Raw genomic sequence first — 25,713 nt, 5'->3', positions numbered from 1 at the left:
TTTGTGAGACCTTTACAAAATTCTCCTCTTTCTTCATCAAAAAATCTGACGTGTCACGGTTTGCAGGGAGTTTGGATCCTAACGCACGACAAACACAACAAATTTGGAATGATGAGCGCTTTTACTCAGAAAACGGACAGCACGACTTAACACGAACAAAGACTAACAAAGCACAGAGGAAACATGAGGGCTTAAATACACAGGTGGACTAAATTGTGTTTGGGTCCGGATGCGGCCCGGAGTCCGCCTATTGAGGAACTCCTCACTATGGACAGCTGTAGTGGCGTAACAAGCCAATGGTGGGCCCAGGTGCGAGAGCGCTAAGCTAAAGCTAAAGCTATACCGATGAACTTTGGCCCAGGATGAATTAGCTCTGATACATGCAATACACATTAAGGGTGACTTCAATTGTTTATGCAAAGGGCCTGAGGCACCGAAGTAGTTTAGTAGTTACAGATTACAATTTCAAATAAAAAACACACGACTACATATCCATTACATGTAAAAACATTAAAAAATAATTTTATTAACAGCCTGCAGGCCAGGGTAATCTAATATTACTGCATTAACATCAACTCGCATGGAATTATGGGAACACTCAATGTGCTTCTTCAACCCTCTGCTGAAACTGCAAGCGTAGATTGCTTGCTTATAAACTCGCACTGCGCAGAAACAAAACTAAGGGCCCGTCCCATTTCTCTCCCCTTAACACTTCCACTTGGTTTTGATTGCCCTCAACATTAAAGCCCCCTCGACAAGGGAAGTGGAGGGTAAGATCTTTCCCTATGAATTGGCACACCACTATATGCAAATTCACGTAGCGAACGTGCTCACCTACGTCACGCGCAGCGCCGACGTGTCTACCGGTAGTAGCCTGCTACTATTTTCATTCAGGAACATACCCGTTCCAGCGGTCATTGTTGTGTGGGCTGTGCTGGTTTATCTACGTCTGGTTAATCAACAAAAATATTTGTGTTCATATGAACGCCAGAACACACACCTTAAATATTGACGAATCTACCCAGATCATATATATAATGTTATTTGATGGGCAGACTCTCTCAAAGCACTCAGCAGATATCATGAACATCGTCAGATAGCTTGAGATATTTTCTAACATTAGTGTTCAAATGTCAACAGTCCATCAGATGTGCATCAAACTAACATATTCCAACATATTTCGAAATTTTAATATGCTTCTTTGTGAAAATATCTAAAAAAATTGGCCAGCTCGCTGAGCTCACACGCTATCCTGGGTAATTTCATCTCCCACTTCGTTTTAAGCCTGCATCGGTCCTGGCTATATTTTGAGGGTTGATTTTAAGGGGAAAATAGCACTTCCCCTTGCTCCCTAAAGTAATGGGACACCCTAGCCCTACACGTGCACGCGCAAAAACGAGGGTTAGGGCAAAAATCTAGGGGTAGGGGAGGTATTGGGACGGGCCCTTAATGTAGCCTAACTTATTTAACCGTCCAGAAACCAAATAAAATCATTCATATGCATACAATCCCCAATATGCGTGAATTAGGCCATTAGAAGAAGGCCATCTTGCGAGCCTTTCGTTGTGCAAAATCGTCAACGGTGTTCCCAATATTTAATGCTCTGGCTCTCGTATTTTCAATGGACAGGATAGCTAACCCACGGAGCCTCTCCTGCCCCATGCTGCTTATTAGGTATAGGTCTTAATAAGTTTGAGTTTGGAAAAAGATCGCTTAGCTGTTGCCACAGTCACAGGCAATGTCAGAAACAACATGAGTACACACTTCCCCGAATGTGGATGTTACACTGTCATAATCTACCACCAGCATTTTGGCAAGTTGAAAAATAGATGACTTCTGTAAAATCTCTGCTTTAAAGCAAGACCTGAATGAGAGGAGTTGTGTTGGGAATGTCGGTGCAATGTCCCTGCTATAATGGTCTGACAAAACGTCTTGCCTTTTCAAGCAGTTCATCATCACCTGCGAGTTGAAGGGTCATAGGACGTAAAGACTCAAACACATGACAAGTTTCCCGCATACTTGCAAATCTTTGGGAGAGCTGACTGATTATGATGTCCAGAGTTGCATTGTCTGCACTTTGAAGTATCTCTCTGCATCGGTTAAGCGCTCATCTTCCGATAGATTGTCAAAGTGACGCTTCACTCTCCGTGCTCTAACATTCTAAAGTTCTAAAAAAAAAAAAAAAAAAAAGGAGGCAGGGCGGGGGTAGCGACGGGCCCCGGGAGGTCACGGGCCCTGGTGCGACTGCACTTGCTGCACCTACTATAGTTACGCCACTGGACAGCTGTTATAAACAGTTTGGGAACAACACACAGTGTCCTTGTTAAAGAGTGCTGTAAATGAAATGAAATGGAAATGCAGTGGTGTTAATATTTTATTTATTGTAAAAAAGAGAGCATTATTATATAGTGCTAAGCATACCTCTATGTTTAAAATAACGGAGTGTCTATTCGTACCCCTTGTACGAATAGCCTTGGCCACACAACTGGGCTATTCACACCCTGTTACATAACAACAAAAACATGTTGTTCGCGTGCCAAAAAAACATGGCCGACATTTTTTTTTCGTCAGCAGAAATGAAGAATTCTGAACGGTTTCAGGACTAATATCTGTTCAAATTAAAGTTGAGATGGAAAAGTTGTGTTTTATTTTCATAATCTTTGTTCAGTAAACACATACAACCGTCAGTTTGTTAGCTAACATAAATTTCGTGAATATGACGTTCAGGCCTATAAACTATAAGTTTACCTGCAAACATGAACTCATTGTGGACGCAGATAGTGCAGTGGTCACAGGCCAGGGCTGGCATGTGGGAGGCCGGGGTTCGATTCCCGAGTGATGTGTTTTGGCGGAGTGAGTGTGCATGTGTACCAACGTCTCTGAAGGCACGCAATTTGAACAAGAAATCGTTTCTCATACGGAAGTTTTAATTGCAACAATTAGCTAGTTCATGCACCAGGGTGTAAATAGCATGCAGTACTATAAACACCTGGGTACGAATAACATCCACTTCTAACTGTACATTGATGCAAACAGCATACCTTATTCAGGGTGTATATTACACAGCTGAGCTATTCACACTCTGTTATGTAACAACAACAAAAAACATGTTGCTTGTTTTAAAAAAAAAAAAAAAAAATATATATATATATATTATTGTGTGATCAATATGCCAGATTAAATGCACAGGGGTGCAAATAGCATACACTGATATTTGTACCAGACGAGGTACTAATAGAACACATTGCTGTGTGCACCGGGGTACGAATAGCATACATTGATATTTGTACAAGACGAGGTACTAATAGAACACATTGCTGTGTGCACCGGGGTACAAATAGCATACATTGATATTTGTACCAGACGGGGTACTAATAGGACACATTGCCGTGTGCACCGGGGTACGAATAGAATTCACTTCTTATTGCACCAGGGTACGAATAGCATACACTGCTAATTGTACCAGGGGTGCAAATAGCCTTACCCTTAAAATAATATGCAGCATAGAACTCAGCTAATCAGGCTTCTTTACATTTCAGTCAATAAAACAAAGATCAGGTTACAATGGTGCATGACCGACTAACAATATTTATTTTATTTATCAGGCCCTACTTGGGCAAGTGCAAAGTTAGTCAATGAGTAAATGTCTCATGCATGAACTAAAGTGAAGCAGATCCACTGGTGTTTGAGCTAAGGTCCCTGCTCATGTCATTAGATAGACAGATTTTGCATAATGTTGGTAGACTTTATGCTGTATTCCAGACAACTCAGATGCCGGTCAGACTTCTGTTCTGATTTTGAATTTGGGGGTAGTTCGACTTGCCCTGTGTTTAGAAGTGGGAACTCTGACCACAATTGGCACTCGATTATACTTTTTCCTAGTAGTCAAAATTCTTGACCTCCGAGTTTGTCTGGAATGAAATTGGGAGATTCCAACTAGTTCTGGCTATGTTCATAGAGAAAAGGAAGAAAACAACCAAATCTCTGACCATACACCTATTATAGTTGCACAATGGTAAAAATCCTAGGCTTCCTGAACATTGTAAAGCTTTGTGAATGGGCAAGAGCCCAATACTAGCACCAACCTCCTGTACTGTGCATTGCAGTATTAAGTCCATTACCTAGGAACTTTGCATTGTTCACTGCTGACTGGAGGCTAGTTTAATAGCACGAGGCTTTCTGGAATGACAGAAGGTGTCGGAATGTTTCTGGCCTTAACATTTAACGCCGTACCTAAAAAAAAAAAAAACAATAGAACATACATAATCTAGCAAATCAGACTTTCAACTTGGTTTTCATATTTTATAAAAGAATACTATTATTACTAAAAAAAAATCATCTAAAGAAATCACTTTTTGAAATAAACTACAGGGAAAAAATACTTTTCCACCATATTCAAGTTTTTGGCGATGCACCCGTTTACATCTACTATGGCTGTACTGTAAGCTTGTGAAACACAAACAAGACATTATAGGTGGACACCAGAATGGCTTCTATTGATTCTACAGCCGTCAAAAATATATGCAGATCTTACTTTTAGATCTATGGCATATCACCACAAGTGTGACGATACCCAGCAGACCGAGAGAGACGATCAGTAGAGAGCCAACCAGTGTGAGCAGATAAACGGGAATTCCATCTAGGGGTATAGCCAAACACAAAGATATTTATTAACAGACATTCAGCAGTCATTATAGTTATGACGTTATAGTTATGGTTCTAAGGACAGGATAACAATAAGAAAGAGCTACAAAATATTAATGCATAGGCACCCTACTACACACACATAGGGCTATATCTTACACTTTAGCGCAATTGACTTCACGCAAATCGTTTTGTGGGCGGATCTTTGGCGCTGTTTCTATTTTACCAGCGGGATCATGACTGTTGCGCCCGACGCAAATCTAAAATGGGGTGGTCTGAAGTAGCTACATTGATCATGGGTGTGGTTTGGGCGTAACGTGCAATAAACCAATCAGAGCGTCATCTCACATTCCCTTTAACAACAGGCACGCTTGTTCCATAGCGGATTGCTATTATGATGGCGGAATTGCCAGGCGCAGCCAGGAACGGTTCACAGTGCTATAGTCAGTTGGGAACAGTTTGCTATTGATTGATTTCCTCTTGACAAAATGTAATACAGAAATGTCCCTTTCCAATGTTTTGGGATCACTCTCACTGAATCACGAGGTTATGAATGCATGGTGATATTTTTGCAATATAATCTACCTCACTATAGAGTATAGACAATGCAGATCTGTCAGATAAGCTCTCCTCTCCCGTGCTGCTGCTGGGGCATTTGGGTTAAATGGCATTGGCATGCAGTTCAACTTCACGTCTCATTAAGTCCTCTGATATTTCCTAATTTATGTCATCAACACATTCGTGATTCGTGGAAATGTGTACACTAGATTTATACCTATTTTTTCACATCAGACACTGATTTCCCTCGTGTAGCAATATTTGTCCTTGTAATTATGTATGGTTTGGAGAAATGGGAACTGCGTCGTATAGATGAGAGGAGCAAAGTGCATTGCGCAACACAGGTGTAGCAAAGTGCAAGCGCTCCTGCAGGTGTAAGCTACGGCTGTACCTACCATCCGGCAACAGAAACAGTTTCTAAGTTGACCTTTCCAACTCTGCACAGTATCCCATTAACTGCATGAAAATAGGTTATTTACAATATTCAATGTAAAGTAGAGTTTGTAAACACGTTATCCTCAACTTAATGCACGCACAACTTTTGTTTGAGCAGGAGAGAGAATAACAATGAATGGATGAACTACAGAAATTATAGCCAAGGCTACTTGCTGCTTTCTTTTACTGTCTATGGTTGCTGGTTAACAGCACATAATAAGCTTATTTAAGTGAATTCACAAACTCAAGACTTCAAGGCCATCATGGATATAAAACGTTTTTTGAAAACAACGAAAGGATGGAGGGAACAAAGCAAAGTTTGAGTTATTTCAGATGGGCTACAACAAGATAGGCAAAATTGTGGTGCTTGTCAAAACCTTAGCGCAGCTGGAATAATGCTTATAGGCTGATGTTAAAGCGCACACGATGTTTAAAACCATACACAACGGTAAATTGAAACAAAACTAAAGGTAACTTTATAGGTCTGTATAAAGTTGTCCAAATTAATAGGTCATGATTAGGCGTTGTTGTTGTGAAGATATTGCATGTAGATGTACTATATAGGCTACTAAATTTTTAGTTGACCAATGCACGAACAAAACCGGGAAATGGACAAATATTATTAAGGCATGGAATGTTTCCATCTGTGCACATGGGTGTCTAGATTGGTGAGCATAGCATTCATTTCTGCAGGCCTGTGGCCATGCATGCGCCCTTAAAATAGCATCTGAATTTGCGCCACTGACTTTATGAGGTTCCTGGTCTGTGGCGGAATTGTTTTCTGAAACTGCAAAATATCAACAGGGACCGTTTGCGCCGGAACACGCACCCTCTTTTCGCTGAAACGCCCCCGTGGGCGCACATGTACCTGTGGAGGGAAAATTCCAATATGCGCTGACTGCAAAATAGGAAAGACAAATGCACGATATATACAAAGCATAGACGCGGGAATGGGGGGTGCTGCGGGGGCTGCAGCCTCCCTCGTCATAGCATCAGCCCCCCATGGTGGGGGGCTGTGGAGTAACATAATATTGTACTTAAAAACGTGATTTTTTAAAAATTATTTATTTATTTATTTATTTATTTTAAAGACTGTGTGATATGGGATTAAAATGATGGTCTTTGTAGGACTATAAGATATAAACTAATGATTCATTATTTTAATATTTCGTTGATAAAAGACTAGGCTACTCCTCAGGAAGTGCTTCCATCACCTCACATTCATTTGGACATGGCTAGCAATAGGCAGCAGAAACGGATTTCTGACTTTTTTTCGAGTAACACGGTTAAGAAAAGTAAACATAGTTATGGGAACTCCCGGAAAAGTTCAATCAATTACGCCTACAAATGCAACTAACTCTACTGGGTGACCTAAGGAGAGAAGGTTCGTTGCAGTGAAAGAGGTTGCTGAATTCATTTCATCCTTGCAACCCCAAACTAGAGCGCTATTTAAAGAAGTTGAGGCATTCGTTGAGCTTTGTTTATGTCTACCTGTGTCAGCTGCTCCATCAGAAAGATCATTCTCAGCACTCAGACGACTTAAAACCTGGACCCGAAGTAGCCTACCACAAGCCAGAAGAGGTTGACACATCTGGCGCTAATGCACATACATGACATTCTGGACAGGCTGGATATACCATCTCTTGTTCAGAGCTTCATCGGCAACACACCAGAACGCAAGGCCACGTTTGGTGCACTTTAAATTAATAAATAAATAAATTAAATTGAGGTAAGAAATGGTTTTAAATCCCCTATACTGCCGCCGAGCATTTTAGCGTTATTTATTTCATAAATATCCATATCCATAGTCGAATGGACTTTCAAGACGTTCAATGCTTAGTTTAGGCTATATTTAGGCCATGTTTCAAGTAGCCTATTCCTGATCCTGTTGATTGGAAGCTGTTGTTTTGAATGATTGAAAGATATGAAATAAAGTTTGAATTTTTCATGCTTTGTTCCGATGCATTTTAAATGGCAGTTGTTGGCAACAATGTAGGCCTACAATATTATGTTGAAAACGTCAGCCACAGCCCACAGCATAATGACGTCACGTGTTTTCCAACCCAGCCATCAGCCCCCCTCGCTTGAAACAGCTTCCAGCGCGCCTGATACAAAGTCAACTGCGCTGGTGTGCACGATAGAGCCCATAATGTTATAGTATACATAATATTAAAAATGATAGAGACAATAGAGAGAAAAAGGTGTCTACCAATGACTATGACTTGGGGGCTCTCTCTCCCAGTGACTGTGACCCAGCTCTCTGGTGACTCTCCCAGCTCTGGGTGTCTGCACTGATAGGAGCCCGCGTGTGCCTTTGAGACTGCAGGGATGGTCATCTCTCCCGCTGATTGGCTCTGAAGGAGAGAGCCGTCTTTATAGAAATCAGCACTGGTGGTTGAGGGTCTACTCTGAGATACACAGCGCAGAGTCAAAGGATCTCCTTCAGTCACAGGGTGGGTAGGGCTCTCCAGAATCACAAACCCAGCTGAATTAGAGTGAACACACATGGCAAAGCAAGACTTATTTAGCCTACAAAGTGACAGGAGTAGACATACCATACCTTTGAAATCATTGGTTCAGCCTAACCATCTACATTGATCAAAGATTCCTAACGTTACTTCCTACTTCTCCTAAACTTTACAAACTGACAATAAACACCATCAGCAGTCAGGAAACAATGTATGTGGGCCTACCTTTGCTGTAAATAAATTTCTGTATTTTTCCAACTGCATTTTTTTATGTTTGCAGGCGTTGCTCTTACTGCTCTTTCGGTTTCGAATCTATAGCATCTTCCCCTCTCAATGCTGATTGTCAAGTAGTCTGCCGACCGATGGAAATGCTAGTGACCTGTCGTGTTCCAGACTAGTATCCCTCCCTGAGATCTAATGTGGGCGTGTCCAGGTTATATGGAATGTGCTATATAAGTAAACTTGTTTTTATTGCTGTTAATGGTTTGGTTTATCTGTAATACTTACAGGTTATTGATATCTTAACAGCATTGCTGTGTTGTCCAGTTTCAGACTCACACCAGTACACTCCCCTATCCCATACTGAAGTGCTGCTGCTGCTGCATGTGGGTCCAGCTTCTGATCTCCAATCACGAGGACAGTCTGACTTCTCTTCTCTGTCTGTGGACCATCTCAGCCTCCATCCAGTAGAGTTGTCCCGCACCTCACAGCTCAGAGAGAGAGACTCAGATTCAAACAGCTGAGCTCTGTTGGGTCTGATGACCAGAGAGGCTGGAGGAGACAAACCTGAGATGCAGACGAAAAACAGGTGAACTTAAGATTCAGAGAGTCAGTCAAGAAACAGTCTGAAACTCAGAGGAGTTCAAACTGAGACAAATGAGCACCTGTATAAGTTTTTAGAGCACCTGTAGAAGTTTTCTCTGTGACCCAGAGAGCCTCCACATCGCTGAATTCTGTCTGATAGGCTGGATCTCCTCCCTCTGCTCTGCACACATAAAGCCCAGTGTGTTGAAGAGCAGCAGGGCTGAGAGTGTAGGAGCCTCCAGCTCCTCTGCTGCTGTCTGAGAGGAGCTCCACAGAGTAAGTGTTCCCTCTATAGCGAACATCAGCTGAGTTCCGTCTATAAGGAACAGTTTTGGAGGGAACTGCTCTGTACCAGAGGAACGTCCAGTTTAAGGAGGTGTGTCTAACCTCACAGCTCAGAGTCACTGAGTCTCCTTCAGCTGGCCAGCTGTGTGAAGAAACTCTGAGAACTGGACGGGGTCTCGCTGTTGACAAGCCAAGAAAAGTGTTTTGAAAAGTAGTGTATTTATTAAACTGGTCTTAACTAATTCAGTACACACACACAGACAAAATACTGAGGGCCAGATGTACGTACATTTGGTAACGTAGCGGTATCAGCGTAATGGACACACCGCAGATTGCGAACGATGTCAGACCCAAGTTTACGTCGTATTTATCAATCGTTCAATCTTTAGTGTAAACTGCGCCTTTCTCTGCCTTTCTCCGTCCATAAACGCAATTTACGAACGTGAACAACCTGAATGGCAGCGCCTACATACAAGCGCAGTTGAATGAAGTTAACTGATGACAACATTAAAAAGAATCAAACGTTTAGCGATCATGAAATAATACATGATATGATGTAAACAAGCAGGGAGATAATTATCTTTGGTGCAGCGCATCTGTCATGGACAAAGGTAGTTTTCCCGCTACATTTTTTCGAATGGATATGAAAGCCTATGTGTACAAAATCCCTGCTCTTCCCAAAAGGGACGCTGTTCCTTTAGGAGATTTCCCTTTGCCATGAGGGTTGTGTGTGTGCATGTTCTTTCTTTTGGTGCAAAGCTACACCAGGCACGTAACTGAAGCGTTCCGTTCGCAACGCATAAAATCCATTTTAGAGGAATGGTCCGCCGCTATCACGTCTGGTGTAGCTACTTCCATTGATTATAGTGGAAGCTAATTGTTGCAGCAGACACCACGTGAACGGAACGCTTCAGTTACGTGCCTGGTGTAGCTCAGCCCTGAAGCTGTAGAGATGTTACTGCTGGTCAAGCACATTGTTGGAAACTTTGCACTTTATTTTCTGTACTGTTGTGCGTTGCTGACAATATAAGTGATGTTTACTATAGTTTGTTTACACTGTTAACCTCTTTGGTTGTACCTTTATATGTCAGACTGCCATTTAGTAAGTGTAAACAAAGTCCTTTTAGGCAAGTCCCTCCACTTGACGGCCATTTGACAACGCTTTTTGGGCACTCGTCGGGCATCCATTTCGGCAGAAATGCGCGTGCGCAAGGCTTCACGACACCAATTTTGCTCCAGCGGTGAGATCACAACACATGATTGGCACGATGTCTTCACAACACACCATATGATTGGCTCAATGTATTCACATCACACCACATGATTGGCTCAATGTATTCACATGTCGACGTTTTGCCGAGGAAGGGGTGGGATATGTGTAGACAACGGCCATATTGGCGTGACAAACTAGCCCCATGCATTTCTATGGAGTATTTTTTGAGTGCTGTGTCTCCACATTAGAAAGTCTCTGGTGTAAATGTCTGGAAACATATTAGCAAATTTAGTATGGCATTTATATCGTGATTAGCACATAGTATTGATGCTATAATTGCACAATTAGCATGTTATGGTTTTGTGCACTTTGTATTTGTAATGGCCTTTGGTAATTACTAATGGCAGACTGTTACAATGTATAGCCATGTCAGTCACGTTGTTCCAGCCTTTTACACGTGCTACTTTATACTGCCACACATGCTACTTTATACTGCCACGTGGTAGTGTAATTATTACTGATGGTCAACCTGTTCAGTATAAATGTCTATTTAGCAATGCTTGATTGTGTAACGGAGGAGAACTGAGCTAGCGTGCTAGTTGCCCGTGTAAATCCTCACAGCCCTAAGGGACTGTACGATATTTAGCGGGGGGGGAGGGCCGGTCGCCAGACGATCGGGTTAAAAATGTTATGCCTGGCCCTCCCCCCTGGTCAATTTTTTTTCCCCACGGGCCTCCCCCCGGCTCAAAAAAATTCTCCTAGGCCCTCCCCCTACGTGAATCAAATAAAACTGGTGTTTACAAGGTTAAAACGGCCAGCAAATGTCATAAGCACACATGCACATACACGGGGCTACAAACCAGTGTTGCGCGGGTTTGGTCACAAGTGGCCCGCGGTCGCCCGATATTTTAATCAACCCGACCGCAACTCGGACCGCGAATATTAATTAGGACAAAATTATACCCGACCCGCGATCCGACCCGCTTATTTACCAAATGTGTGATTTTGGTTATAGCCTGCATGCAGTAGTCCATTTCTGTAAAACAAACTAATTTATTTGCGAAACTTTATGCAGTAGAACTAGACACAGGCATGCAGGACATAATGTTTGCGCAGGAGAGAGAATGAGAATAAGAGCGCAAGCACGCACGCAACCACCAAGGATTAGAACACTAGGATAAGATTTGGCCATGGACATACTTCTTTCGAAAATAGAAATGGGGAGGCAAGGTAGGCAAGAGAGATACATTGCTGGTCAAAACATTAGCGTAAGAACTGGTTTAAAATGCTAAATGAAGCACAAAGCTTAAAGCACATCCACTGTTTAAAGTCACAAACACAACGAACTAAGGTAACTTTTATGCATGCGCGAACCTATACATACCGGTAGATATGGCTGTGTAGTCTGTGCCATAAGATTTATTCCTGCAGGCTGCCCGTTTCGGCTGTCATACTTTTAAATGGCTTCGCAAGAAGTAGGCCTACATAGACCATATAACTTGTACTACTGTCATCTTCTTTAAGAACTTTTCCCAATATTTCCCATAGCCTATATCACTTTTCCTGAAGGGGTGTCTTTATTATTTTAACTTGCGTCTTCAGCTTCTTTACTGTTGACTTACTGTATTGATGCTTTACTTTATTGATGCTAGCCTTCTCGTGATATTTTAAGTAGGCCTATATGTAGAAAATATATATTTAATTAATTTTAACTGACCCGCCCGCAAATTACCCGAATATCATTAAAATATTTGGTTTATGACTCATAACCGCGGGTGACCTGCAAGCTTACGAGGGGAGTTGTGGGATATTCAGGTAGGGTTGCGACTTTTTGGACTCGCCCACTCTGTCAAAGAGACGTGAATCATGTTTTGGACTACAAACCTTTTAAAATATCGAAAACGGATCATTGATCAGGGGAAAAAAATATCATGGATCAGGAAAAAATAATTTTCCTCGGCCCTCCCCCCAGGCCAAAACATTTCTCCTGGGCCTTCCCCTAAGGCTTAAAAAATTATCTTAGGCCCTCCCCCCCCTGACGACCGGCCCTCCCCCCCCCCCGGTAAATATCGTACAGTCCCTAACCTTAAGAACGATTCTAACCGCTGAGTTGGAAGCCTGGGCTTTTAGCTCAGTGGTTAGAGCGTTCGACTCGGTGTCGGTGTGTGTGTCGAGGTGGCGGGTTCGAGGGCCGTGAGCGGCGGACGAATTACGACCTCTGTTACAGTGGTGCCGTAGACCCGGATCATGGGAGTGAGGATTTAGGGAGGTGAGTGTAACAGAGGCGAACTGAGCTAGCGTGCTACAGTGGGCATTGCTTCGATTTGGCCAGATTCCCTCACGGTCCGCTCGCGGGATCACGCGGTATGACGTGACTTTAATTTGTATTTTTCCAGTGACGCTGCAACAACCGGCAGATGTCTCTTGTGAGCAGGGTGTCTCATAAAAAGAAATGGAGCCTGGAAAACCCTACACAGACTTCACTACAGACTTTAGCAGACTGGTTTAGAAATAATTTAATAGCCAGAAATATGCCTGCCCTGCCCTAATAAAGAAATATTTGGTTAACTGCGAGTGAATCCCGTTTGCAGTTGTAGAAGAAACGCAGGACTAATTAAACATTTCGGTTTTCTCCGAGTGCAACGATGATAGACAGACATCATTTGGACAAAATATAGAGCATATTAACCTCCGTTGCTCAGCCAAATGCCTTCCTGTTACGTTCTGTTATCACAGAGTTAATACTTTTTTTGATTATTAAAGAGTGTTTTTCATTGAAAGGTTTGACTTCGTGCTTATTCAGTAGAGCATTTAGTGCTCTCCCCAATCCCAGACATTCACATTGCATATTTGTTTGTAATGGATGCAACCGCGAGATACGCGCTTGTCATAGGCGCCGATACCGTGAGTGCTCCGTCACTCGAGCACCCACGGAAAACATCGAGCACCCACGTGTGCCAGCTTACAGTCCCGGCTAAATTTACATTAATTTAAAATCAAACATCGCAGTTGATGTTAAATTCAGCATCTCTCATAATGTGATTGGCTATGTTACTCTCAATCCCCTACTCCATATACTAACCACCAATGAGAGCGTCTCTCGTATGAAAATTCCTGACACTTCCCACCTGAAAAATTAACGCAAGGCTTTGTCGGGTCTTCAGCCCCGAATGTTTAAAATGTATATAGCCCTGAATATCATTTCGGAGTGTCTATTTTACACCCCTGGTACGAATAGCCTTGGCCACACAGCTGAGCTATTCATACCCTGTGACATAACAACAAAAAGACGTTGCTCACATGCACAATAAACATGGCAGACATTCGTTTTTCGTCAGCAGAAAGTGAAGAATTCTGAAAGGTTTCGGCACTATATCTGTTCAGATTAAGTTTTAGATTGAAAAATTGTGTTTTATTTTCATAATCTTGGTTCAGTGAACACATACAACCGTCAGTTTGTTAGTTAACAGAAATTTCGTGAATATGACATTCAGGCCTATAAACTATAAGTTTACCTGCAAACACTGTTTCCTTGTGGAACCAGATAGTGCAGTGGTCACAGACAAGGGCTGGCACGTGGGAGACCGGGGTGCGATTCCCGCGTGATGCGTACGAATAGCATACATTGATATTTGTACCAGATGGGGTACTAATAGGACACATTGCTGTGTGCACCGGGGTACGAATAGAATTCACTTCTTATTGCACCAGGGTACGAATAGCATACACTGCTAATTGTACCAGGGGTGCAAATAGCCTTACCCATATCATTTTAAAAGTAGTCTGACAAAGCTTATTGTTTTGTGACACAGTTAAACACTGGTACCTCATAGAATGTCTATAACATAGCCTAGGTGGTCGCAACTCACAAAAGTAAAGCAGATAGAGAGAACTCACGCAAATCTAGCCTACAACACGCAGACAGCTTCATGCGCAGGGGAGAGAGAGCGCGCGCACAGGTGTTTTATGATTGTTGGCTTCTGATGGTATCTTGCTAATTCAGTGAAGAAAGACTTATGATTATGGATAGAAAGAACATTCTGAAAAGGAAAGGAGTAAGGCAATGAGGAGCAATGCTATAGTGGAATACTCATGTTGCTTTATCAGCAGATGAGAAGGACCTGAGAGTGCCACTGACGACGTGAGTGCCTCATGGGCTCACAGGTTGGTGAAGGAGAAAGCTACACCCAGTGACTATGCTTTTGTGAGAAGGCACACCATTCATAGGCCTAAGAATATCCCTGGCAGACCTTTACAAAAAATATGATGCATGCCTTTTACACCAGTGTAGGATATGGCAAAGTTTGAGAACCACTGCCTCCACTTACTGTCGGCTAATGCGCGCTTCTGGATGGATAGGCTATATCTCATTTTTTTTACGGTGTGATGTCAACACAAAATATAATTTCTGTTTATAAAAACAAAGGAAAGTATTTCTTTTAGTTTGGGTTAACGCAATTAACCTTCTGAGTTACGTAAACTGTTCAGGAGTCAAACGACGGATCATGCGTAATTTAGGCGTAGTGTAGGTGACTGAAAGTGCACAAAAAGTATGCAACATACGCATACTTTGCTATTGTTTCAACCAGCCTGTTGTCCATAGCCTGTCAAGAGAGTGGTGCCGGAACGATTTTAAGGCTATTTTGCATAGGCTACTCAATGGTGCTATTTCACACGCATTATAGCGACCCCCACTCACCGGGGTTAGGTGGAAGATGTTAATAGACGATTGGCGTAGCCTACAGTGGACTAGGGCTATCAAAATTGCTCAAAAATGACGTTCGAATATCCCCTCTAAAATAAACACATGTATTTGAATATATTGGAATATCTAGGCTATATTATTTGTGCATTATGTCAGTGACGCGCATCATGTCATCTGTTTTTAACTTTTTGGAAACTTTTGAATTAACTGAAAGAAGATAAATATTTTTTGTTAGTTTTGGAAGTTTATTTTTACGTAGCCTACAATGGCCAGTGCCGACAAAGCCGAAATTACTCTTTTTGAAACAATGAGTGAGTAGGCCACACGTTTGTATGGTTATATTGCTTGACAGGGGGGATCCCAAGCAGCTTTCAGCCATAAGGCTACTTTAAGAACATTTCCTAATTCACCCGACACTGATATTCAAAATGTTGAAAACTATTTCGGCATAGCCTATAAGCAGTTTAATTAAATGTAATGTTAGTTGTAAACAAACGGGCTACTTGGTGAGGCTTGGCTTCACAGATGCGCTCGTGCCTTAAATGGCAAGAAAAATCTTCACGATATAGGCCTATTAACTGACCGCCCAATTCACGTTGGCTGGGGGGCAGGGGGGGCCTTCAGACATTTTGTTCCCAAGGGTCTATGAATTGTTAATCCGGCCCTGCCCCCAACGCACACAATTTTCCACCTCTGAGACAGCTTAAAAGAAGTCAACAGGACTCCTAACTCACTAAGACCTACTTACTGTAGGCTGCGCAAACCACAGGCCTTTTTTTTGGGCAAGCCTGCATTCGAGGCAGGCCTTCTGTTGAAGAATTTTATATAAATCGTGCGCTAACAGTAATCCTCCTACCCCCCGCTACCACAGCTGTGGATAGTGTGGCATGCTCACGTGTTATGTATCCTTCTTGCAAACTAGGCCTATAGCCCGAAAAATTCAAAAAATAACAACTTGCCAGATATGCCTTCATATCTTTGGGCTTCATTCAGCATTTTGTTCTTCCACTGGAAATTACTCTTCTACATTTGCTGCCTGCTGCATCCTTTCTGTTTGTATTGTTTAGAAAACGTTTGACGTCTTGAGTTAATGCATTAAACATTGTTTGCTGGTAACCCGCCACAAATAGCCTACAGATTATTGCGTGCGTACATTCTCTATTCTCTCCAAAATGTGCCCGTTCTATAGGCTGGCCAAGTGCGTAATTCTGCGGCATAAAGCAGATGTATTTGTTTATTGTACAGAAAAATAAAAATAACCTGTCAAGCAGTCAATTGACTAGTAGGGCAAATTAATATACAAAACCAAAACGTGGGTCATAGTTGTCTAAGCCTCTGCTGTGCTGCTGCTCTTCAGTAGGCTGGACTAAGGTGGTTAATGACGTTTAGTAGCACGTGAACGGGCACACCTGCACATAATTCTGTGGCACATTGCGTTAAGGCCGGCTGATGACAGCCGCCGTTGCACAGCCGTTATTAGTCCCCTGTCCAAGAGTTCAAATCTGGGTTAAGATTTTGACAACAATATTCACATCGTTGTTTACCTAAGTTTATCTTTTGTGCAGATCATATTATCAAAATCAGGATCAGCCTTCTTGGCCTGGTTTGCGTAAACTAACAAGTAATCCCCCCCCCCCCATGAAAATCAAAGGCTACATATTCTCAACTGACTCGTCAAAAAGTGTGCACCTTATTATTATCTGCAGGTGTGTGACTTTGACTTACGTGCACGTGGCTGCAAATTGACTTTTAATTTATGTATTTTCTGCCTTGGGCATTTTTAAATATGGATGTATGGTGGTTAGAAGTGTAAATATCAATTAGAAACCTAAATATATTCATCATTATTATTTTGCAAACAAATAACTGGCGTCAGTGACGTCTTTGACATGAAGATCCCCGGAACTATGCTTCTACTTGCATTCTACCACAGGTCGAGAGGTGTAGCTGTAACTACACAACTTTACGATAGTGGTTGCGAACGTTCGTTGCAACTATGGTTTTGGGAAAAACTAACGTAGTGTAACGATGCATTGGACTATGTAAGTTCCACCACCATAGTTCAAACTATCATTTGGGAAACAGTTTTGTTGTAGGCTACTTACATAGTTTCAACCATGTTAGTTGCTAACGTAGTTAGCTTTTGGGAAACGCACCCCTGATGTCTGATGTGTGATCAGTGGAATATGGGGAGGGAAGTGGCAGTGTTTTTTTGCGCGTCTGCAGAAGTCAGCCAAATATCAATGTAATTCTGCGGCATAAAGCAGATGTATTTGATTATTGTACAGAAAAATAAAAATGACATGTCAAGCAGTCAATTGACTACATTGCAGTCAAGAAGTAGGGCAAATTAATTTACAAAACCAAAACGTGGGTCATAGTTGTCTAAGCCTCAATAGCGTAGCCTGTTAAAAATGTCGCTAGATAGTATTAAATAGCCAACAACATTGTTTTCTGCAGAAGGCTACCCAAGGCTACAGATTAATTCTGAACAGTTATTTCGTTACCACCGTGTAGTCAAGCTTAAGCCATACCAAAGTCTTTTTAGGCAAGTCCCTCCACTTGGCGGCCATATAGCGTGCGCAAGGCTTCATGACACCAATATTGCTCCAGCGGCGAGTTCACAACACATGATTGGAAAGATGTCTTCACAACACACCATATGATTGGCTCAATGTATTCACATCACACTACACGATTGGCTCAATGTATTTACATGTCAACGTTTTGCCGAAGAAGGGGTGGAATATGTGTAGACAACGGCGTTACAAACTAACCCCATGCATTTCTATGGAGGATTTTTTGAGTCTCCTCATTAGAAAGTCTCTGGCCATACCCAAGTAGCCTAAATCGAGGTAATGTTTAATTATGCATGATTTATTTTGTTATTGAATTCGTAGGCTGGGATTCCTCTTGGCAACATGTTTAACGGTAGCCTCCTGCTTTTTCAGAAGGCAGGCAGGCAGGCTACTGACAGAACGATGTACAGTGGCAGAGTGACGCACAGTGGCTGAAAGTGGTACTAAAGTTTCACGCCGCGTAATGCGCGACTGAAATGGCCATTTGAAAGCAACGGCCACTGTAGTTGCCCGTGTAAATCCTCACAGCCCTAACCTTAAGAACGCTTCTAACCGCTGAGTTGGAAGCCGGGCTTTTGGCTCAGTGGTTAGAGCGTTCGACTCCCAGTGTGTGTCGAGGTGGCAGGTTCGAGGGCTGTGAGCGGCAGATGAATTACGACCTCTGTTACAATTGCACAGTTAGAATATGATGCTGATTGTATTCTGTATTATTTTCTAGAAACCACAACTTCACATAACTTAACACAACTTAACCCAAGTCATCATTATGTAAATGGAAATATTGTCACGTAGTGTGTGGAATAAATGATCAATAATATCTCCCTGGAAGATCTTTCTGACCGAAGAATTAGGCCAGCTGTTGTACAACCCGCAACATATCTCATAATTCCCTACACTATGTATAGGGCTATGTGTTTGGAAGTTGTGTTTGTGTTTAAGACCTGCTGTTTGTCAAAAGCAAAGTTAATTCCACACGGGAACATGTTTATGTACATGTCTGTAAGTGAAATGCAGATCCGATATACTTCGGGCCGACTGTAGCATATTCTATCTATTACGGCGATGTAAGCGATAAGCGCGCATTTTAACATCAATGCTTACTAGCTGATCAAGACAAATGTTAGGTCTGTATGTAGGGATGTACAGTGGGTCCCAGTTAAGTTTGGACGGGTTCCTTCAGGAATCACGCACCCCATTTTCTCAGCAGAAATGGCAAAAACTGCAGTTGACACAAACAACCACAAGGTGTCACTTTGGAGTTCTGCCACTACTATTTTTGATGCGATCTGACTTACTGCTTCTATGATGCAGTTTCCAAGTCAGTAGAACAATCAGAGAAAGCTGAGCCATTACCAAACATATATGATAATACAATAGCGTGAGTTTATATATCTTATACCCTATTTGTCACGGTTACTTATAGATTTGATAGTGTAACGATAAGCGCATGAGACTTTCAGCGGGGGCACGGGAACTTAAATTGATCACGGTAGTTTAAGCTTACACTTGACAAAACATTCTAATATGAAAATGTAGATGCAATTGTTGTAAGATGGTGCAGCTTAAGAAAGCACCGTGCGCAGGGATGGAGAGAGAGAAAGCAGAGGGGATATGTGTGTTAGAACTTAGATGCGTGTGGAAAAAGTAGACATGCTGTTGAGACTGGAGCGAGTCATATTCAAAATAATGCAAAAAATAAATCCCAGATAAAACCAATCATCCTCATTCATTGCAACCGCAGCATGCATGCTTGCCGACGTTCAAACGAATAAGATATCAAAGCACCTTTTGCATTTGAATGTAGAACAAATGATTTAGCTAATTGATTATAGCCTGTACACCAGCAATTGTTGAACATTTACCTGTACAAGTAGGCTACATTGACAGTAGCCCAGCCTAACAAGCATGTTGCATGTTGTAGGCCTAAATTTTACTTAAATTGCAACCGCAACATGCCTGCTTGCCGACGTTCAAACGACAACGAAAAAGATATCAAAGCAACAAGTGTTTTTTCTTTTCTTTTTGAGCACGTCCGAATCCCAGGACATAACGCACTGGACCTTATAATAGGCTCGAGATATAATTCCAAAGGGGGCAGATAGGGGCCTACTGCACTTAACACTTAAAAAGATTGAACGAAGCTTCCCGAAATTTGAAATTGCCATCAGTGACTGGCATCGGGTGAACGAAGCTTTTCGAAGATGAACAGGCTATTAAAAACTATTTGCGCACCTCAGTGTCACAGGAAAGACTAGGCTCTCCCTTCTATGAATTGAAAAAGACGTTATGCTACCTGCAAACTGGCCTATGATTTCATTGCTGAGTTTGCGGCAAAGCAAGATATGGCGAGTCAGTGTCATTTATTTGTCCATGTTAGCCTACAGACCAGTTTCCATAGTGCACATCTTATCAACAGTTTGAATGTCGTGTGTGTTTCTGCTCATTGACAAATACCGTTCAGCACAATGATTCATGCCCAATTAATTTCCCCTGTTAAAGTGTTCGCCTTTGTTACACTATTTGGTTTCGTGATGTAGCCCAGTGTTTCCCAAACTTTTTTTCTGGCGACCCACTTTTTAAAAATGACAGACCATCGCGACCCATTTCACTTCAAATCTACCCTGCAACCCCCAATATTGTTTTAGGCCACAGGTTCTCCAACTTTTCTATGCCTCCCCCAACCATACATTGCTAAAGGATCCCTGCTTTGAACACGGTTGTGTTGCATTTTGAGCACCATCAGCGTTTAATGCGCATCCGAAAGTAGGGGAAATTCTCGCATGTTGCGCAGTCGTCATTCGTCAGCATAGTAAGCTGTTCTTCTGTAACCTGTATTTCTAAAAACAAATGTAGGCTACGTTGCGTTGCAGACAAATGGGTCCATAACACTGTGGACGTCAATTCCAATGTAAACAGCAAATAACTCAAGTCGTTATATTGTATTGTTGTATTATATTATATTGTATAGCCGTTATATCAGAACAAGAGGCGTTTGCGCAATAGCCGGAAGAATGCGCTTTTACCTTGGCGTTAGCGAGGTAGAAAACGAGAGGAATAGTGTTTTAAAATGCCCATTTAAATTGTAGACTATAATGTACTGTTGTGCATTTTAAATCAGAAATAAGGTTAGATGCTATTAACTTTAAAGATTGCATCTGCAATCGAAACTGTATGCAAATTGAATGGCCTTATGTCCGGTCTATGGATGTCTGCTTTAGTTGACAGCACGGTCAAATAGATTTTAATCAATAAAGTTGAGGAGCTGGTATCTATTAATGTTCGTGCAAATAGGCGGATTCATGTCCTTTGCAGTTTGCAACTGCGAGGTACATGGCAGGCGCCCCACAGAACGGTTTCATTTTGAGAGGTAGATATCCATGCTGGCACCCCCTCTGCGATGCGTTCGTTTCATGCGCCAGTTTCATGAGCTTTTATGACAAAACCGTGACTGTGGTAGTTAACAATCTACATCCTAATAGAAAACTGTTGGCTTTCCTGGTATCAAATGACAAATGGTATCAGTTAGGCCTATAACACAACATAAATTGTGCTGGCGACCCAAATAAAATCTCCTGCGACCCACCCGTGGGTCGCGACCCAGACTTTGGGAAACACTGATGTAGCCTATGATAAACACCATATGGCCAAATATGAGACTCAGCTAATGTTATAGGCTATACAATTTCCCCTCTTAAAGACAAGCTGGTGTAGCTTATTAGACTAGGCTACTATTAAAATGCACCGACGGTAGCCTTGGCTATGTGTAAAGTAAGCTATCCCATGATTTCATGCAAGTAAGTTCATGCATCTGTCAAGTTCGCACAGGGTCTCGCACCCCCTTGCGACGGCCCTGCAGCTCCTCCTAAGACAGCGAGGAAAAAGTTAAAATACGCGATAAACCCGGGAAAAGTTGACAGGTTTGTTTCGGTCCCGGTGATTATTTGTGAAATTGTGCAAACAACAGCCTTTTCAAAGCATTTCAAGGAAGGAGTCGTAGCATGCAAGCTCCCAAATTGACCCAGTAGCCTACAGAAGGCATCAATAGCCTAAATTGTTGGGACTGGGGAGGGTCATGCGTTTTTTCTCAATCACTTTGGAGGGTCATAGAAAAAATTCTTGCTGGCGAGGGAGGGTCACGGTTTTTTTTGACTAATGCTCCCAAAACTCCTCCGGTAGCCCCTTAAATAAATAATGAACAGTCCCTAATTGATTATAGCCTGTAGGCCTACACCAGCAATTGTTGAACATTTACCTGTAGGCCTACAGGACAGTAGCCCAGTCTAACAAGCAGATGTTGCAAAAGATGCAATTAATCAGAAATAAATAATGTAATCTGCATCGCTTTATTGAACAAACTGCAAGCAACAAGAGGGTTGAGTTCGCTGTGAGGCCAAACCCAAGAGCAGAGCCTATCTGTTAAGGCACTCCATAGGCTATAACGAGCTGTGTGCGCCTGGAAAGACAATAGAAGATGCTTTCTAAATAGCACAGCGAAGACGACTCTGGTCATCCCATACCCTCCCCCCACTTCCTGTAGCCTACCATTATGACTTTGCCGTTTAGGGACATTAAGCTTTTTCACGTTAAGCCCCCCTCCCCACCCCCTTCTTTCACAAGCAGTGGGGAGCGTGGGGCACAAAGTAACACTTTTTGGTAGACAAAGGAGGGTTCTCCGCGCTTCTGTCGTTTGGCCACAATCCGTTGCAACCAGGCCAGGAGATATTTTAGAGCAGGGGTGTCAAACTCATTTTCATAGAGGGCCACATCATTGAATTTATAGGTTACTGAGGGCCACATAATCGGCGAACATGTGCATGGTGCAACCATGAAATCGGTATTGCAGTATGGCTTATTCAAAATTGCTGTGAAATAATGGTCCTAACCACTTTAAAACAGTGTGGCTGAAATAAAAAAACAAACAGCCTACAACAGTAACATTTTCAAATGCAACTTCTAGGCCTACAGTATTAGTTAACAACTGATCAATATGCATTCATGGACTGACATTGATGAGAATAAACTGCAGTCAATAATGTGCATAACAATGTCCATAACACATATCACCACAAAAAAAAATTAACTGTGGCTAAGAAAGGTACTGTGTGTGTGTGTGAGAGAGAGAGAGAGAGCTATGGTACGTACACCCACCCACCCCCGCAAAAACAAATTCACGCGTGTACAATATTTGTCCGTTTCCCGGTTTTAGGTCCGTGCATTGCAAAAAAAGTAGCCTACATAGCATAACAATATCCACATGCAATAATACAACAACGTCTACGATGACCTATTCATTTGGACAAATTGATACAGCCCTATGGCTAAAGTTACCTTTAGTTTTGTTCTAGCGTACGGTGACGTCTGGCTTTAAACAGCTGTAATCTAACATTCTGACAAGCACACCAATTGCCTACCTTGTTCTTGCCCATCTGGAATAACTCCTCTAGCTTTGCTGCCTCCATCCTTTCTGTTTTCGTTGTTTAAACTTGTGATATCCATAACTAGTGAATTAGCCCAACATTGTGTGCTGATAACCATATATAGATAGCCGAGTAAAAGAAAACAACAAGTAGCCTAGTTGTGCCTGCGTGCGTATTCTGTCTCCTGCTCAAACAAAATGTGTGCGCGTTAATTTTGATAACGTGTTCACTAACTTTACGCGATAGAAAATTGTGAATAGCCTGATGGCATGCAGCTAATGGGATACTGTGCATAGTTGGGAAGGTATGGTGAGCCAATTTGGTGTGATACACATTACACACACACAAGGGAAGTCTTCTCTCGTTGTTGAGGGACTGACGTGCGGGCCATTCAAAATCATCGTGCGGGCCGTATGTTTGACACCCCTGTTTTAGAGAGAAGGAGAGATGCCGGTGCAGCTCAGATGTCTTCTTAATTTTCTTTATTCTTCAGTAAAAGGTGCAGAACATTATTAAACTTTGACTAACGTTTCGATGTGTCGATGTTTTTGACTAACGAACATCGAAACATTAGTCAAAGTTTAATAATGTTCTGCACCTTTTACTAAAGAATAAAGAAAATTAAGAAGACATCTGAGCTGCAACGGCGTCTCTCCTTCTCTCTAACATTTTTTGGCTTTTGGCTAAAATCATTTGAGTTTCACTAGTCACATGTTTTAACAAGCAACACTTGTTATTGAACTAATAACAGAATAACAGACGTGTGTCGAAAATTGACTTTATTTTACATACGGAGAAATAACAAATAATATGCAGAGTCTAACCAAGGTCAATCTTGCCAAAAAAGCCCTCAAACCTGAAAACACATGAGGCAAAAGTGCAAAACATCACAAAACTAACTAAACTAACATGCGCATATTTTTGTATTGCATTCATTGTAGCCTACAGTTGTAACAGCGCGTAACAGTCGTTTTACTCCCCGTATGCGCTCATTATAAAGAACGTTTAACGTGTCCCAAAAACAGCTATCAATTAATCACCAAACGTCTTATAAACAAGTATTGCCAGGAGCAACACCTTGCAAAAAATGATAACAATAGGCCTAGGCCTTTATATGGCTCTGCTCCTGCCTAGATTCGAACTCAGAACTGCCTGAAAGTTGCAGACCTGTTCTGGAAATACGTGCATTAACCCACTCGACCGTCAGACAACGCTATCTGCTTCGAGTAGGCCTATTGGGTAGGACTGTAGCCTACACTGGTTGCTGTGGCACAGTCTTGAGTGACCAAATTCGTTTTTCTTTGTCATATGAATGCTGTCATTTTGTTAACATTACTGTTAAGGAGATGCTGTAGGCAAAGTCTATATTTCAACCTCGTTAGTGTAGTAAAAAAAACAGAACTATTCACAAGGTTTCTGGGCAGCATATTTATGTTCTGTTAGCAAGCGAACTTCTCATGACTACCGACAAAGTAGCCTACTGCCAGCTGACGAAGCTCTCATTTTAAAACATTACCGAGAGACAGGCACTGTACAATCAAGAAATATTGCCACTGAATCCAAAACTATGTTTAACATTATGTACAAAGCTTAGGCTACAGTGGACTAGCATGTTGCAGGGGCTGCTAAAAACACAGAGAAACGCACTGAAAACTCGGCCAATCACAGCCCTTGCTGTCGAATGAGCCGTCTGGTTCGACCGTGGAACGCCACAGCGGACTATGCTGCCCCCAAGCGGCTGCAGTTGTACTTACATTTCACCCAGCTGCGTGAATCACCATGATCGTGAATGAAGTGTCAATTTTTAACTGGGACCCACTGTATGTATGAACATACTGACCTGTTGCTTGCTTGTAGTGCCTTCCGGGTATGTGGGAGTAAACTGAGGTGCAAGGCACAGAGAACTTTTGTGCGTTCTTTTCGCGCTTTGATGTGGGCGCTCATTGGAGCAGGGGTGTCTTATATTTTCTTCCTTAAAGGGGTGGTTCAGGATTTTGGACATAGGACCTCATTTCCAAGTTAGCAAGTGTGATATTTATCAGTGGAGACTGTTTTCAACACGTTTCATCTAGTCCTTCTAGTTGCTGAGCTCGCAGGTGCTAGGCTAGCGCAAGTCATCAGTATGTGTTACCTGCCACTAAAAAAAGTCTTACGCATTCCACAGTACACCCGCGGCAAATAAATTATAACACTCGACTATCAATGTAAATGTCTGTGTTGATAGTCTTATTTCTAACATTATTATATCCTTGAATTTCAATGATCGTCTGATGACCGGCTGAAGCCACCCAACTCTTGTTCAGGTATGCAGCCAAGCCCAGACTTGGCTCAGGGAGGAGGACGCCCTGTCCTGACACCCACAGGACAGACCACTGTAATGACTACCCATGACGGAAAAGCGACTACTCAACCACTAAGTGATTTACTCCGGGTCTGCAGATGTGGGAAGATATGTAAAAACGAGAGGTGCCTAAAAATACATCTGTCAAGGATGAAGTGCTTGCAACGTAATGTGTAAGTAATGTGCAACGTACGTAATGCGCAACGCACAGGGCAACCTGGTGAGATGGAGGAGAGACCAGGGCAGGAGTCAAACCACAGTCCC

General features: G+C 42.2%; 1 protein-coding gene across 1 annotated transcript in view; it reads right to left on the bottom strand.

Annotated features, from left to right (window-relative positions):
* Positions 1-3,678: 3,678 nt before the first annotated feature.
* LOC143109266 (basement membrane-specific heparan sulfate proteoglycan core protein-like) overlaps positions 3,679-25,713 on the bottom strand; it is a 43,538-nt gene continuing 21,503 nt past the window's right edge. The window contains exons 14-18 of the mRNA XM_076271924.1: positions 9,011-9,373; positions 8,613-8,891; positions 7,847-8,122; positions 4,535-4,639; positions 3,679-4,233 (exon numbers count right to left, since the gene is read on the bottom strand). Of these exons, the coding sequence (XP_076128039.1) occupies positions 4,157-4,233; positions 4,535-4,639; positions 7,847-8,122; positions 8,613-8,891; positions 9,011-9,373 (1,100 nt within the window). The 3' untranslated portion in view covers positions 3,679-4,156. The remainder of the gene's footprint in view (positions 4,234-4,534; positions 4,640-7,846; positions 8,123-8,612; positions 8,892-9,010; positions 9,374-25,713) is intronic.

The sequence above is a fragment of the Alosa pseudoharengus genome, unplaced genomic scaffold (genome assembly GCF_046254945.1).
Source record: "Alosa pseudoharengus isolate Yale_2024_CS ecotype anadromous, Long Island Sound unplaced genomic scaffold, YU_APseudo_1.1 YU_APseudo_1.1_scf_7, whole genome shotgun sequence".
Classification (NCBI taxonomy): Eukaryota; Metazoa; Chordata; class Actinopteri; order Clupeiformes; family Clupeidae; genus Alosa; species Alosa pseudoharengus.
This window is presented reverse-complemented; position numbering and strand designations above follow the sequence as displayed.